Here is a 17042-nt window from a genome sequence, read left to right on the forward strand (position 1 = left end):
GCATGGTCTGAACCCGGAACACAGGGAGAGGCCTAGATAGGCCACAAGGCACAGCCACAGGGGTTAAGGGCAACTCCTTATGAAAGCAAGAGAGGTTTGGCAAGGCTGGGTTATGTAGGACTGGAGCTTGGGTGTGGTGCAAGCAGAGGAGTTTGGAAAGGCTAAAGACTAGGTTCGCTGAGGACTTCTGGTAGATAGGAGGCTGCACCACAGGATGAGTTGGATGCCCTGTGAGGAGATTGCTTAGGTAGCTAGGAGCAGAGCTCAGGCGTCAATAGTCGTGCAATTTGGTATAATGAGGCTGCACAGTAGACGAAATTGCAATAAACAGCTTTTGCAGGCTGCTGTTTTGTTGGCTATAGAGGGCATACTATTAGACTAATGAGTAATGCAGGGTGATGTTCTTTTGATACTTCTTGGTATTTGCGATTTTGATCTGGTACGGTGTGTTTATGTTGGTTTTTTTCTTTTGTATATTATCTTCTGTTTTTATGAATTATGTATGTAAAATATAAGCTGCTTAGAATGATAATGTGGCATACTAATATTTTCAATAAATGAAAAGTGACCATTTAGTCCAAGTTGAGCAAATTAGAGTTCACAGGCCAGAACTGGCCCACAACATCATGTTCCCCGCCCACAAGAGGCAGTAACATCCATTGAAGCTCTGAGGGGGACTCCCAACATTGCCCATTCCTGATTTGGTAATACTCTTTGTTTCCTATTCTTTAAGGAAGTAAAGGTCCACAATAGGTCCAGGGCTGGTGCAAGGGCATGAGGTGCCCTAGGCCAGCCTTGTGCCCCCCTCCATCCCCAGTCACATCCTCCCCCTAGGTGATCTCCCCTCTTTTCTTCTGCTGCCAGCAGCCCTGCTGGACCTCTCCCTTCTTTTCTTCAGCTACCACCAATAGCCAGGGGTTCACACTGGCGAGTTTGCTGCCCCGAGGGTTGGTGCTATAGGCAATGGTCTAATTCACCTAATGAATAGGCCATCACCTTCTATCCTGTGACTTTAATTTTCTCAGGAGTTTGAGGGATGTTATCAAATGCCATCTTCTGGGAGTCAGTATCCTTAGGGACCTTCATTTTCATTGTTATTGTTTTTTATTTTTTCTAGGAATTTATCAGGGTTTATTATGACCAAGAACAAAAATTGGAGAAAACCAGTGTTTTATTTTATTTATTTAAACAATAATGTTTAACACATTCCAGATTCCAATAAATTAACCACATTGATGTACAAAATAAAAACATAAAATTACAAAACATAAAAAACATGATATAACAAAGGCAAAAACTCAAATCCACATCATATTATCTCATTGTAAAGCTACCCCAACAGGGCTGTTAACAACTCAAGTCATATATATATGATATATCTGCCATATGACAATAATCCACAGTCTCATACCTTTGTCTTTCAGTAGAAAATACTCATTATTTTCCCTAGTAAATATCGGAGTTTATTTTGGTGGACAGAAGCCAGGATAGTAAAACAATATCAAACAGATTACCGCACCCATCCACTCAGCAGCACCCCTCTCTCTACCTCTTATCCCTTGCCTAGCATGTTCCCCTTTCCTGCCCCTCCTTCCCTTTCAACAGTATTCGTCTTACTGTTGGTGGCTCCATAATTCTGCTCATTTCTTTATTGGCAGCATGTTTGCTGTACTCCACTGCTCTGCACTTCTGCTTTTGTAAGGGGCCAGGGAGTCTGCAGGAAAGTGGTTCTAGCCATGGGGTAGGCACTTTGACTGGTTGGGGAGGGGGAGTCATGACATAAGACTCCAGATTAGCGGGACTGGAGGACAACCATTTTCACTGGTGGGTGGGGCTGGATTTTAAATGCAGCCTGTGCTTTGGCTTCCAGCAGTGGTGGGAGCCCTTGAAAGGCTACATCTGCAGTTCTGGAGATGCTCTTTAAACAGCCTAGGGAGAAAATTGGTTCAAACTGATTTGGAAATCTCCAAGAATTTATGGGTGAAAATCCATTTAAACTGAAAATGAAGGACCCTATAGATTTTGTAGCCTCTCAGGGATAGGGGAGGGGGCAATCCTACAGCCTGCCCAGGAAAGAAATCCTGTGCACAGCACCCTGTCAGAATCTCGTGCAGGGCAGTGTCTGGGGAAGGGGAGCAGCCAGTCCGAATACAGAGAAGGAGGGAAGCCTGTCTTATTTCAAGGGAGAGGGTTACCGCTGCTGTACAGCACCCTGTCAGAGAAGCGGGAGTAGCCTGTCCCTGTGCATTGGAGGCGTGATCTCTGAACCTATCCCGGTGCAGCGAGGAGAGGGGGAGGATCCTAGGCAGGGCACACTGTGGGAGAAGGCGGAGCATCCTATGCAGTGCACGTTGATAGAAGGGGTGGGGAGTAACTCATCTCGGTGCATTTGGAGGCGGGATTTAGTAGTCTGCTTTGGTGCAAGATCCCACACCCGGCATTATTTCTCCGGCTGAGCGCGCGGCAGGCAGGAGGCGGAGTCTAGGCGAGGGGCGCGTGCGCGGCGGTTGGCGCGTCGTGCTCCCTTCCGCTGTGCGACGCTGGTGGGGAGCGCGCGCGCTGCGTCGCTGGGTCTCGCGCCGGAGCAGAGACGGAGACGGGGGTCGGCGCGGCCTCGCCTTTGACTCGAAGCCGCTGAATCGCGCAGCGCCGGAGGCTCGCCGCTTCCTTTCCCGACATGCCGTGGCTGCTCTGGCGCTGCCCGAGATCGGAGTGAGGGCCCACCGGGTCCCGCGCCGCGAGCAGAGCCCTAGGCTGGGCGCCGCCTTCGCTGCCGGGGAGGCCGCGGCTCCTTGTTGTTCTCCTCACAGCCGCCGCCATGTTGGGCTCGGAGCCGCAGAGCGGGCAGTGAGAGGCCGGGACACCGGATACCGACACCCCCGGACTCCAGCCCCCGAGCCGCCGCTATGGCCGAACAGACCTATTCCTGGTAAGTGCCCACCCGCCCGTATGCGGGGTGACCCCGGCACCGAAAGTCACGGAGGCCCGGCAAGCTGCCGCCGCTGTATGGTGTGGGTGAGCTGCGCTCTGCTCGCCGGAGAGGCGGCCTTCCGTTTGCTTTTTTTGCCCTTATGGTTACTCTGTGCAGCCGCAGGGTCTCGGGGTCCCCTGCTGAGATCCCCACATCTTGCTGCTCTTCAGTTTGAGCGTAAACTGCGCAAACCCTTAGAGTTCTTAACCAGTAAACTACTGAGTATGTGAAATGAAAGTGGTGGGTCTCTGAAGGTCTTCCTTTTACCACATTAGATTAGTTTGTTTAACCCAGTATAGCGTTTTTCTTCAATCAAGGCAGCGTACAAATAGAAAAAGATCGTTACAAACATAATAAATTAGACATGCAAATAGTTTTAGCAATAGAATATGGCTTTCATAACTTTAAAAGATAAATAATAAAAATATACTGCAGTTTTAGATATAGTCTGGACATGATGAGCTCAGAGGTGGTACACCCGGATTGGGGTAGCCAGGGCATTACCACGGATAAGTTTTCTGCTTCAACTGGTCATTGCAACTGAGTTTTTTTGTTTTTTTAGGCATGATTATATATCTCCATGTCAAGGGGGACATGCTGATCCAGTCCTTATTTTCTCTTATGCATGAAAATTTAGCTCTGATTTCCCTCTTGAGTTCCTTACATTCACCTGCATGCAGTAGCATAAAAACCAGAATTGGCTTGGAGTGTTGCGTCACTCTGTATGAATGACAGTACACTAAAATTGTGTGGGGATGTCATTCATACTGTATAATGAGCTGCTAAATCTGTTAAGGAGTTTTGTTGACTGTTTTATAGCAAGATTGAAAGGCTCAAATAGTTTATATTGTTTAGTTGTGGTAAAGTTTGACATAACTGACTAATGAGGAAATTCCTATATCTCATGCTGTCATTCAGAAAATTGCAATACCATTGACTGTTAATGTCAGTACTTTAATACATATTTAAGCCAGAGGTGCACAAATATTTTATGAAAAATGACCATGTAAAACATTTCAAATTCCTGTGTAGGCTGGTTAAAATTCATGGCTGCAGATTCCTGTTGAGTGTCTCAGCTGCTACCCTGGAGAGAGAACACAGGTTACCCATTATATACTCCCTGGTCACCAGTGAGTCACTGAACCCCAAAACCCCAGAATATCCTGGGGCCTTGTTCACTCTCCTCCATACCTACACAATTTATGTATTTATTTAAGTTCTTTTGATATACCGATGCTCAAGACGAAGGTCTTATTGTACCGGTTTAGAGCGTAACTAGGGGTAACTAATTAAATAGAAGATAAAGTTACAATGAACAGGGATTTACAGTACGGGAGAGGTAAGAGCGAAAGATATTAGTTTAACATAACATAATTCTAACAAGAGAAACGTACGTAACAGTCGACGTAAGATACAAGCTTAGACAATGGCCTGCTATGTAAATCGAACTGTGGAAGGAACGATCCAGGAGAAGGGGATGGGGAACTGTGAAAATGAGGGGTGAGAGTCTACGCTAGTTGTGGAGTGACCCATCAAGGGAAGGCTTGAATGAACAGCCAGGTTTTCAGTTTCTTTCTGAAGGAGAAAGGGCATTGTTCCTGGCGAAGTTCTGGGGGAAGAAGATTCCATTGATAAAGTCTAGCAGTGGACAAGGCTCGTTTCTGAATGGAGGTGTGACTAGTGGATTTATTAGGGGGAGCCTGGAGAGATCCTTTGTATGCCGATCTGATTGGTCTTGTGGAAGCGTGGAGTTCGAGTGGTATTTTGAGTTGGAGTGTAGATTGATGATAGATGGTTTTGTGGATGATGGACAGGGTCTTAAACAGTATTCTATAGTTGATGGGTAACCAGTGTAAGCTTTTAAGGATTGGTGTGATGTGGTCCTTACGACGAGAGTTTGTAAGGATCCTGGCTGCGGCATTTTGAAGCATCTGTTGTAGTGGTTTGGTTGAGGAGGACGGAAGGCCGAGGAGAAGCGCGTTGCAGTAGTCTATTTTTGAAAATAGTATGGCTTGTAGTACTGAACGGTAATCATGAAAGTGTAGGAGAGGTCTTAGTTGTGTTAGGACATGAAGCATTCCTTGGTGGTGGTGTTAATGAACTTTTTGAAGTTCATTCTGGTGTCAAGAGTAGCTCCTAGGTTTCTCACTTGGCTAACTAATGGTGAGAGTGGGTTGCTGATAAGGGGGTTATTGTCATTAGGAGAGATGACTAGAAGTTCTGTTTTGGAAGTGTTAAGAACCAAATTGAGATTTGAGAGTAGACTATTGATGGAGCGAAGGCAGTTGTTCCAGAAGTGCAGGGTGCTAGAGGTGGGATCAGTGATAGGGATTAAGATCTGCACATCGTCAGCGTATAGGAAGTGAATTAGGTTGAGGCTTTCTAAGAGCTGGCATAAGGGTAACAGATAGATATTAAACAGTGTGGGGGATAGTGAGGATCCCTGGGGTACACCATGGTTGGAAGGGATGGGCTGGGATTTTTTATCGTTTATTCTCACCTTGTATTTCCTATTATTGAGGAAAGATTTGAACCATTTGAGTGCTGAGCCTGTGATGCCGATTTCCATCAGACGGTTGATGAGGATTGCATGGTTTACCGTGTCGAACGCTGCGGAGGTGTCGAGAAGGGCCAGAAGGTAGGATTGGCCTTTGTCTAGGCCTATCAGGATGTTGTCTGTTAACGAGAGTAAGAGTGTTTCCATGTTTAAGCGTTTTTGGAAACCGTATTGGGAAGGATAGAGAATGTTGAGAATCTAAGTAGTCTGTAAGTTGGTTGTTGACTAATTTTTCCATTAGTTTGGCGATAAATGGTAAATTTGTGATGGGGCGAAAGTTTGCGGGGTTGGCTGGATCAAGATTGGGTTTCTTTAGTAGTGGTTTTAGAGAAGCAGTTTTCAAAGAGTCCGGAACAGATCCTTGTGCGAGGGAACAATTTATGATGTCTGCCAGTGGTTTGGCTATGGTGTTTCGAATGGTAAGTAAGAGTTTAGTAGGTATTTGGTCAGTTGGATGTAACGATGGCTTCATTTTCTTGATTAAGGATTCAATTTCCAGGGAAGATGTGAGTTCAAATGATTCTAGTAGCGGTTTATGTGTGGATGGGGATGGCTTGTAGATGGGTGGAGGCTGGGTGTTTGAAGTAGTCAGTGGTGCGAGTAAGTTGTTGATTTTCTTCTCAAAGAATAATGCCAATTCTGTGGATTTGTTTTGGGCTTCTTCTGGGATGACTGGTGGAACAGGTGTAGTGAGGACTGATACATAGGAAAATAGTGTTTTTGGGTCGTACAGGAAGCTATGTATTTTTTTTGGCATAGAAATCTCTTTGTGCGTAATATGGTGGTCCTGTAGTGGTTCATAACGGTTTTATAGTTGGCTTGATGGGCGGGGGAGGGATCTTTACGCCAGCGTTGCTCTTTGTCGTAGATCTTGTTTGAGCTTTTTCAGTGCTGTTGAGAACCAAGGTTTTTTTTTTTTTTAGAATCCTGGATTGATTTCTTTGGATGTCAAGGGGCAAATTTTATTTGCTACTGAGAGCGTGATGTTAAGCCATGATGTCACAGCAGTGTCGGGGTTGGAGAGGTCCAAATTGGGTAGGTCCTTGGCAAGGCTGGTGCTGAGGTCGTCCATAGAGCATGGTTTTCTGAAAAGTATTGTTGCTTTGGGAACGAAGGGAGTCAGTTTTTTCCTTATTGATAGTTCCGTGAATATCAGAGTGATCTGACCAGGGGATGGCGGTACAAGTGGGGGTGAGGGGGGGGGGCATTGGGCAAGATGGATTCATTTATGAAAATGAGGTCCAAAGTGTGGCCTGCTTTATAGGTGGGTTTATTTATAATTTGCTTGAAGCCCATGGCCTGGAAAGAGGATAGGAGGGCTTCACAGTTGGGAGTAGGTGATGTGGCGTCAACATGGATGTTGAAGTCTCCTAAGATGATGGCTGGGGAGTCCGTGTTGATGTGTTTGGCTATGATTTCAATGAGCGGAGAAGGGTCAGACTCTAGAAGCCCGGGAGGGGTGGGGGGCGTATATTAGACAAATTTGCAGCTGATTGGATTTGAATAATCCAATTTCTAGTTTAGTCATTGATTTCAAGGTTTGATGTGATAGTCTCAATTCTTTTTTTGCGGCTAACAGTATTTTCCCCCCCGCCCCCCTCTTTTTTTTTTTTTTAAGTCTGGGTAAGGAGAAGATGTTGTATAGTTGTAGTGGTAGTTGGTTAATTAAGGCAGCGTCTGTGTTTTGCAACCAAGTTTCAGTGATTGCGCAGATATCGGGTTGGGTGTCCAGGAGGTAGTCATTGAGGATGTGTGATTTTTTTTGTAAGGGATTGAGAGTTGAGAAGTGTTAGGGTGATTAGGGAGAGGCCCAGGAATTGTTAGAGGCGAGGTCATGATGGGAATCAATGATCTCTTTGAGCGTTGATGATTGAGGGTGGGTGGTTTACCTCTGTTAAGGAATGGGTGAGAGATAATAGGGATGGGAAACGCTTGTATCATAGTGACTTTTGATTAAAGGAGTAACCCCGGTGGGGGTGGGGACAATGCTGACGAGTGCTGGAGGATGCTTGCTCTGAGGTCTGGATGAGTGCTGGAGTATGATTAACGAGGTTAAGATGGTTGCTGGAGGATGGTTGCTGGTTGAGGTTAAGATGAGTGCTGGAGGTTGCTTGCTACAGTTTGGAAGAGTGCTGGAGGTGGATGTTTGAGGTTAAAATGGTTGATGGGGGATGATTGAGGTATGGATGAGTGCTGGAAGCTGTTGCGTTTGATCAAGGTGATTGCTGGGTGAAGTCAGGAGGGATCTGCGGTGCGCGACGCCTGGTGCCGTTCCAGCCCTTTAAAGGGCTCTGGGGAGCCAAAAGTGACGTCAGGGCTTCCGGGGGCGGGCTTAGCGGTTCCTTTTCTTTTCCCTTGTGCTTCAAAGTTGTTTCCTTCTGCCAGGTTGATTTTTAAATGGCGCTTGTTTATTTGGAGGGGCCGCCTCGGTGGCCTCAAGGGAGGCTTGTCCCGGGTCCACCTCCCCTGGCCCCGATGGGCCAACACCGACCGCGCGGGGAGGGCCGACCCAAGCCAAGGGAGGAGCGCAGGACGGAGGTGAAGCGAAAATTTAAACAGTTGCTTTGCTTTACTGAGTCATATGCAGATGCCTTGGGATCTGGCTTCTAATGGTCCATCAGGGTTAGATCCAAAAGGAGTTTTCAGTCTAAAATGTTTAGCCATATACATACAAATGATAAAATACAGATAGAAGGCACAAATAATCCCGATATCTCATTGTTAAAATGTGACAAACGATTTCTATGAAAATGGATTCACTTTTTATCAGATAGCTGTAGCAAAGTAATTTATAAACTCAATCAATATCTGTGCACTCTGTACATAAGAACATCCCATCAAGCCCAGCATCCTGTTTCCAACAGTGGCCAATCCAGTTCCATAAGAACCTGGCAAGTACTCAAAAACCAAGTCTATCCCATGCTACTGATGCTAGTAATAGCAGTAGCTATCTTTTAAGTCAACTTAATTAATAGCAGGTAATAGACTTCTCTTCCAACAACTTATCCAATCCTTTTTTAAACCCAGCTACACTAACTGCACTAACTACGTCCCCTGGCAACAAATTCCAGAGTTTAATTGTGCGTTGAGTGAAAAAGAACTCCAAGGGTTTGTGCAGTTTACGCTCAAGCTATACTTTTTGTGGTTCTTGTGCCTTAATAAAAAAAAAAATAAATTCATTAATTGTATGAATGTGAATTCATTGAATCATTTGAACACGTGAAGTGGTCATTTTATTGTATATTCAAAGTGGGTTACATTCAGGTATTGTAGGTTATTTCTCTGTCACAATAGTACCTGAGGCAATGAAGGGTGGATGTCTTGCTCAAGGATCACAAGGAGCAGCAGTAGGATTTGACCCTGGCATCCTTAGTTCATAGCCTGCTGCTCTAACCACTACATCACATCTGGAAGTGTCTTTGGCAAGCTATTTATATATGGAAAGGGTGACCATATGACTCCATGTCTAGGGACAAGTGAAGCAGTTCCTGGTTTTACCACAATGCGTGCATGGGGATAAGCTTCTGTTTTGACCCCCCTGTATATGGTGCTTGCACCACATATGACTATAAAAATGTGCTGTTTGTATGATATCAGTTACCCTGATAAATCTGATTGCACATTAAAGTGATTTCTCACTATATAAGAATGAACATGTTAGTTTTGGAACAGTTTGGTATAAAAACTCCTTTTGAATTTTTTACTACCATATCTATATTATTCTTGGAGAGTACCAGCAGGATAAAGGAAACTTTCTTAAGTTGATATATAAATCTTGATTTTATAATTTGTTATGGAATGTTACAACCCATATCCTATGCTAGAGCTTTTTTTTTTTTTTAACCACTGCTTGATGGCAACAACAAGGATCAGGTTTTTTTTTTTAAGATGTAAATTAAACAAGTAGATAAAGGTGAGCCAGTGATATGGTGTCTGTGGATTTTCAGAAGGTATTTGACAGTCCTCCAAGAGAGCTGCCTCAGGAAATTAAAAAGTCATGGGCTAGGAGGCAGTTTCCTATTGTGGATTGGTAACTGGTTAAAAGGCAGAGTAGGACCAAATAGTTATCCAAATGGAGTAGTGGAGTGCCACAGGGATCTGTACTGTGACCTGTGCTGTTTAACACATATGATCTGTAAAAGAAAGCAATGAGTGATCAAATTTGCAGGTGACAGCATATTTAAAAATTGTTAAAAGAACAGCAGTTTGTGAGAAACTGCAGAAGGACTTTCTAAGACTAGTAGACCCTTTCAAATAATGCTAAAACAACACTCCATGGAATTAACAACCACCAGATTTAAAACAAATTGTAGAAAGTACTTTTTAACTTAATGCACAACCAAGGCATATGACATGGTTAAGGCGATTAATACAATGGGGTTTTATTCCTGGAGGAACTATCTATAAACGATTAGGCAGGTAGATTAAAGAAAGCCATTACTATTCCTGGGAGTGAGTAACAAACAAGAAATAGATTTATCTTCTGGAATCTACAAAGTGCCATGCTGGGTCAGTATCATAAGTATCTGTCAAATTCCCAATAGTTGATCTGTTTCTTGTAGCTCACTTCAGGGGTAAACGTTGCCTTTCCCAAGCCCACTTAGCTAATAATTGTTTGAACTTTTCCTTCATGAACTTATCCAACCCTCTTTTGAATCCCACTATTAGTTGCCTTGACCATGTCCTCTGGCAACAGATTCCATAGCTTGATTGTGTGCTAAGTGAAAATATACTTTCTATGATTTGTTTTAAATCTGCTAGTTTATTTTATTTATTTTTGGATTTTTATATACCGATCTTCTTACATAGTATGCAAATCAAATCGGTTTACAGAGAACATTTTAACTTGCTTGAAAGCATTACATATAACGAAGAACTATTAAATAACACATAAATATAAGAAACATGTAGGAACAATAATTAACATGGTGATTAGGAAATAATCCTATTATACAGATGCCTTGCAAAGAGGCTAATGAAAAAAATCCTAATTAATTAACTAAACATGTGGAGGTATCGGATGAAGTAGGGCTGGGGTGCAGGGGAGGATAGGCATTGGGAGGACAATGTGGATGGAAGGAGGAGAGTTGTGCCCCTAGTCCTAGTGTTTGAAAGGGTAAATAATCTTTCCTCATTTACCTATGCTACCCCAGTTATGGCTTTATAAATTTCAATCCTGTCCCCTTTGTCATCTCTTCAAAGCTAAATAGCCCTAATCTGTTAGTCTTTCTATAAGGGAGCTTTTCCATTCCCCTTTATCATTTGCTGCTCTTCTCTGCACCTTTTCTATGCAGTATTTACACAACTACTAGGTGATGACATGACACAAACATGAATCTGTACTTATAGAGCTATGGTATAGGTTGGGCTTTAGAGATTTAGTGACATTTAGCCACCTAACAACTTTTTTTAAATATAGAAAAGGAATATGGTACTACTGCTGGCCTCCATATGTAGAGAGTAATTTGGGATGACTGATAACTTCTGAAACTTGTATCTATTTACAGTTGTATCTTCCTAAGTTACTTAGGGCACTAGTAGTTTGTACTGTGCACTTTCAAATCTTGTCAATATACACATCCTTTATCTTAATGATGATGTAGGTAGGTCTACATCAGTGGTACTCAACATAGGGAATATGTGGACATGTGATGGGTTGAGGCCTGAGATAGCCAACTTGCCTGTATTCCCCCCCCCCCCCTCAGAATCATGAAGGAGACATGAGAAGAGCCACCTGCCCCCACTGATGGAGAGAAGAAACAGGTGGTCTTTCTTTGTGTATATGTTGTATTTCTTTTTAATGGGTAAACTTGGTGTGTTGAAATAATTAATTTTACAATTGTGCATGTGTGGAAGAGGGCTTAAAGCTCTAATTGAGCTCATTGTGGTAAAAGTTAAGATGCTTTTTTTTTTTTTTATTAGAAAACAACAATGCAGTTGCTTGAAATGAAGAACTTTGAGTGAATTTGTTATATTTCATATGTTTCCATTTTTTGACAGTTTTAATTTCTGTGACTTGTGAATTGTAATCTTATGATTGATTTTGTTGGGATGATCTCCATACATCATACAAGTTGTTCCACAAGCTGTTCTAAGAAGGCATTTTTTGTCTCATAGGTGTTCTATCTCCCAGAGGAGGATGTAACACTGGAAGGATGAAGCACTTCCCCTTTTTCAGATGGCCATGGGACTGCCAATAACTGGAGCAGTTCCTGGTCAGGGAACTTGCTTCTTACTGGTTTGGGGATTGCAAGTCTTCCTTGCTGTTCGTGGACCTGCAGAATACTGTATCAGTTCCATCTCCTCCTTTTCTGAGAATTTAAGGTTTATTAAAATGTATATATTGCAAACATCATACAATTTTGTAGTGATTTACAAAAGGTAGCAAACATATAATCAAAATAGTCAACAAAAGACATACTAAATCAGCTAACACATCAAGTAGAATAAAAATCTACTGGTCCAAAATGGCTTTCTTAAAAAAGCTTTGAGGGAGATTAAAATCCAGATCCTTTAGGGTAGCATTCTTAGACATCCTTCCAGTTCCATATGCAGGACCCCCAATCTCAGTACATAATTGAAATGATAGTCCAGAGAGGAGTGCTATAGATTTTTTAGGAGCTGGGGAACATTTTGGTTAAATGGAGCTCCATTTTCATGAGACTGGCCGGTCTGTTTGGGAGATTCCTGGACTAAACTACATATACAAATAAGTATTCTCTAGATGCCCCCTGAAACAGTAGGTCCATGAAACATCGGTTGATGTCTGGTATTGTGTTGTACATTGTGTATTATAGTGCTGATTTTACTTGCTAACAAATTCTTTAAAAAATGTTAGGTACTTTTGGTGTAAATGATTGAACAGTCTGGCGGTTTATTTAAATTGCACATGTCATGGCTTACTGATACCTCTGAATGATTTATAGTTTGACTTAATGTAATCTGTTTACTTGACTTTGCCTTTTTTAGTAAGATACTATATTGATGGCTTAGTGTGTGCACCCTTTTGGAATTTTACTTGACAAGGATGAACCAAGGAGATGGAGCAGTTTTTTCATTAGAAATTGGGGAAAGCCAAGAGTATGTGCTTTAGAGTGAGGTATCTTTTGAGGATACTGTTAAATCAAGGAAATTAGAATGTCTTGATTAGGAATCCATGACTGAAACAGAGGGAGCTCAGGTTCAGTTGACAAGCAGACAGATATAAGTGCTCTCAGATTATCTGCATCAACTGAGTAATAATAAGCAAGAGGTTAATAGGAACAAAAACCATTTAGTTGTCTCTATGCAAATGGCAGAAGTTTAAAAAAATAAGATTAGAGCGTTACAATGTATGGCACTAACTGAAGGTATGGCATCTCTGGGATTTAGTGAAAAGAGGATAAACAATGGGACACTGATACCAGAGTACAAAATCTATTGAAATGATGGGAAGATCAAATTGTTGGTGGAGTATCACTGTTTAAGAAAAGCAGAGAGATGAGTAGGATGATAATTCTGTAGGATGCAATTTACATTCTGGAATCTCTGTGGATAGAAATTTCAAGTGTGAAAGGAAAAAGTATAGCAGTAAGAGTATACTACTGTCCTGACTAGTCTGAGTAAGCACAATGAAATGCTAATAAAATTGGCAACACAGTAACAATGGGAAATTTGTTACTACTGTTAAATTGGTGAATGTCCCATCAGGGTATGCTAGGGGAGTAAAGTTTTATGAATGTCATAAATAACTGCTTCATGGAGCAGCTGGTATTGGAACTGACAAGCCGGGAGCTGTTGGACCTGGTTTTCAGTGGGTTTCATGACCTGGTGCAAGTTATGATGGAGGGTTTGCTTGGCAATAGTGACCATAATGTAGTCAAGTTTGACAGAATCATTGGAGGGGCAATATTAAAATCTATTATAATAGCATTGTAATTTAAAAAGAGTGATAAAAAAGGGCGTTAGAAATAAACTAAAAGAGGCAGTTATAAGGGCTAGTAATTTGCATAGTGCAAATTTATTTAAAAAAAGGTGAAGGAAGACCAAATGACTAGCCGGCATGGTTAAACTAAATGGTGAAATGAAAGAGGCTATTATAGCCAAAAAGGCATCTTTAAAAAAAAAAAAAAAAGGAAAGCAAATCTAAGGAAGTCAGGAAAAAAGCATAAACATTGGCAAGCTATTTATAAAGCAGTAGTAAGGCCAAGAGAATTTGAAAAGAAGCTTGCCAAGAAGGCAAAAGCAGTTTTAAAAATATATTTTCAAGTAAATCTGAAGTAAGCTTGTAAAGGAGTCAGGTAGACCACTATATGAACAGGGAATAAAAGGGATGCTCAGAGAGGACAAGGAAATAGCAAAGAAGCTAAAGTATTTGTTTTGCTCTTTACTGAAGAGTATGCTGGGGAAATAGTAACACTGGAGCTGTCATTTGAAGATAATGAGTCTGAGGGATTGAAGCAAATCACAGCAAAACTGGAAGATGTTTTGGAGCAAATTGACAAGCTTAACAGCAGTAAATGACCAAGACCAGATGATATTCACACCATAGTTCTGAAAACTCAAATATAAAATTGCAGAATCTGTAATTTATCACTAAAATCTGGCACTGTGCCTGAAGACTGGAGGGTAGCAAATACAAAGCCAGTTTTTAAAAAGGGTTCAGAGGGTGATTCAGGAAACGATTGGCCAGTGAGCCTGATCTTGCTGCAGGACAAAACGGTGGAATCTATTGTTTAGAACAAAATCACTTAACATATGAATAGACATGCATTAATGGGGAAGAATCAACATGGATTTAACATAGGGAAGTAATACCTTACTAATGTGGTTTTTCTTTTTCTTCCTTTTTTTTTAATGAAACCTGCATGGAGGAGAGTGAGTCGATATATACCTGGATTTTCAGAATGCATTTCCTTATGAAAGATATCTGAGCAAATTAAACAAAACATTGGATAGGAGGCAATGGTACTTGTTAAAAGATAGGAAACAGAATAAGAATTAAATGGATAGTTTGCCAAATGGAGAGAGTTAGTGGAATGCCCTGGGTTCCTGTACTGGGTCCAGTGTTAACACATTCATTAATGACCTGGAAAAGGGAGCAAGGATTAAAGTGATCATATTTCTGAATGACAGTTATTCAGAGTGGTCAAAATGCAAACTGACTGAGAAATTAAGACTGGGGAATTTGGCAGGCTTTTAAATGGCAGATAAAATTTAATACATCAAGTCAATTAAAAAAAATGCAAATTATAGGTACATAATACTGGGTTCTGTACTAGGAGCTGCCACTCAGCAAATGGATCTTGAAATCATTGTGAGCAGTACTTTGAAATCGTCAGCTGTGTGGGGCAGTAGCTAAAAAAAAAAAAAAAAGGGTCAGAATTCTAGCAATCATTTGGAAAGGAATAGAGTACAAATCAATATAATGTACGGTATTTCAGATGCAGTTGTACTTGGAATATTGTGTACAGTTCTTGTCGCCATATCTTAGAAAAGGTACAGAGAAGGGTATTATAGTAACATAATAAATGACAGCAGATAAAGAATTAAATGGACCATTCAGTCTGCACAGCATGTTGCTTAGGGTAGTAATTGCCACTCCATGCAGGTTACCCCCTCTCTTAAGAGTTGTAACTACCGCTGTGTGTGGAGTATTCCTAAAGTTAACAGATGTTACCCCCATGTCTTCATTTCCATCCTCTAGCCACTAGATTAACAGGATAGAATGATTCCCTTATGAGAAAAGGCTTAACAGATTAGGGATCTTTCCTTTGGATAAGAGATGAGACAGAGAAGGCATGATAACAGGTGTATAAAATCATGAGTGGTGCGGCATAGGTTGAGAGGAAACTACTGTATTATATGCAGCATGCCTTGAACTTCCTGGCTGGAAAAGTGTGAAATAAACAAATATTTAAAATCTGCTACTAGTTAGCTTCATGGAAGGTCTATTATGTGTAGCACTATTGGAAAGAGTAAGTAACTGACATAACACATTGGAAGTCATCATAGTAGAAGTTATAAAGCTAAATGTATACATGTCAGCTGTCATCAGTAAGAAATTACTGTGGTTACAAGATTAGAGTATTGCGATGTGTAGTTCCTGTACGTACCCGGATCAGTCCAGACAGTGGGTTGAGCCTCCTTTCCAGCAGGTGAAGACAGACTAAAACTTGAAGGATGCCCTATATCAGGACAGAGCCTATCCTCTACCCCTTCAGTATTCGTCTGTCTCCAGCAGTGCAGTATGTCCCCTTCGGTTCTCTGCTGTAGGCTAGTCGGCCTCTTCTTTCTTTTTCGGCTCAAGCAAGTAGTTCTTTTGATTCCCGCTTGTTTTAGAAACGAAGGAAATTTTGCCTCCTTTTAGTGCTTTTACTGTTTTTGTGTGGGAGACATCCGTCTCCCAGCTCTTGCCCGGCTCAGGGGGGCTTTGCCCCTTTTGCAGGAGGGGGTTCCCTGCATAATCCTGAGTCCGTGGACGCTTCCAGGTGTGGGGACCAACGCTCTCCGGGCCTCGTTCCCCCTCTGGCTGCCGAGAGGATTTTTAACCTGCTGCGCTCAGTAAAAAAAAAAAAAGTTTAAAAGTTTCAAACTTTCAATAAGTTGCAGGTACTCACATACCTCTAACTTATTTGCAGCAGTTGACCAGCTTTTTTTATTTTTTTTCTGGTCAGAGTAGGGCTAGAACCGGCAGCCAGAGAAGCAGAAGGCAGCAGGTTTCCCGCCTGCTCTCTCCTGCTGTGCAGGCTGTCAATCAAGCTTTTTTTTTTTCAGCTTTTTTTTCTTCAGCCGTGGCTTAGCTATGACCCGGCTGGCAGCCTGCCTTTCTTGTGGGCTGCCTGCTTCGCGTTTTTCGCGGCAGGGCCTCTGCACTGCTTGCCTGCCGGGTGGGGAAGGTCCCTCCTCGGCAGGACAAGCAAATTTAGCCCGGGGCTCCACTCCTCCTGGCATGGCTAGGCCTTTCCCAGGTCGGCAGAGCCCGGGAACGGCTGCCATCTTGGATTTTTCATCGGGGCCGATTTCAGTGCTCCCTGGGGCTGGGGGGCCAGATTTTTTTTGATTTAACCCCCGATTTGGCCCCCGTGGGTGCCCAGGAGGGGGGGTCCTGACCTTCCCTTGCCCCCCCTCTCCCCTCCCCTGCCAAATCCAGGGTCCCTTTTTCAGCGGATTTCGTCCTCCTCATGCACAAATCTTATCTAGTTAGCCTGCATGAGCTGGACGAAAGCCCCCCCTTGCCCCCCCGCCAAAAATCCCTCGTTCAGTGCCGTTGACCACTGGACCGGCCGCGGAGCCCCAGGAACCAGTTCGGGTGTGGGTGGTCCCGGGGGTGCTCCCCCCCCCCCCCCCCGGTGTCTCCTGTGTCCTCGGACCCCGCTGCTTCCTCGGATTCGGCGGATGCCCCCCCTAGAGGGAGATGACCCTAGAGCCCTCAGTCTTTTTTGTAAGGAGGAATTAGAGCCCCTCCCTTTTGTTTTGCAGGAGCTGGGTCTGGAGAGTCCCTCCGTGGATAATCTCATGGCCTCGCTCCCTAAG

At 42.9% G+C, this 17042-nt stretch overlaps 1 protein-coding gene across 1 annotated transcript in view; it reads left to right on the forward strand.

Moving 5' to 3' along the window:
• The first annotated feature begins 2416 nt into the window (after nucleotides 1–2416).
• The window catches only part of SPPL3 (signal peptide peptidase like 3), a 170210-nt gene continuing 155584 nt past the window's right edge, over nucleotides 2417–17042 (forward strand). The window contains exon 1 of the mRNA XM_029619105.1: nucleotides 2417–2929. Within this exon, the coding sequence (XP_029474965.1) occupies nucleotides 2907–2929 (23 nt within the window). The 5' untranslated portion in view covers nucleotides 2417–2906. The remainder of the gene's footprint in view (nucleotides 2930–17042) is intronic.

This window comes from Rhinatrema bivittatum, chromosome 11 (assembly GCF_901001135.1).
Source record: "Rhinatrema bivittatum chromosome 11, aRhiBiv1.1, whole genome shotgun sequence".
Taxonomy (NCBI): Eukaryota; Metazoa; Chordata; class Amphibia; order Gymnophiona; family Rhinatrematidae; genus Rhinatrema; species Rhinatrema bivittatum.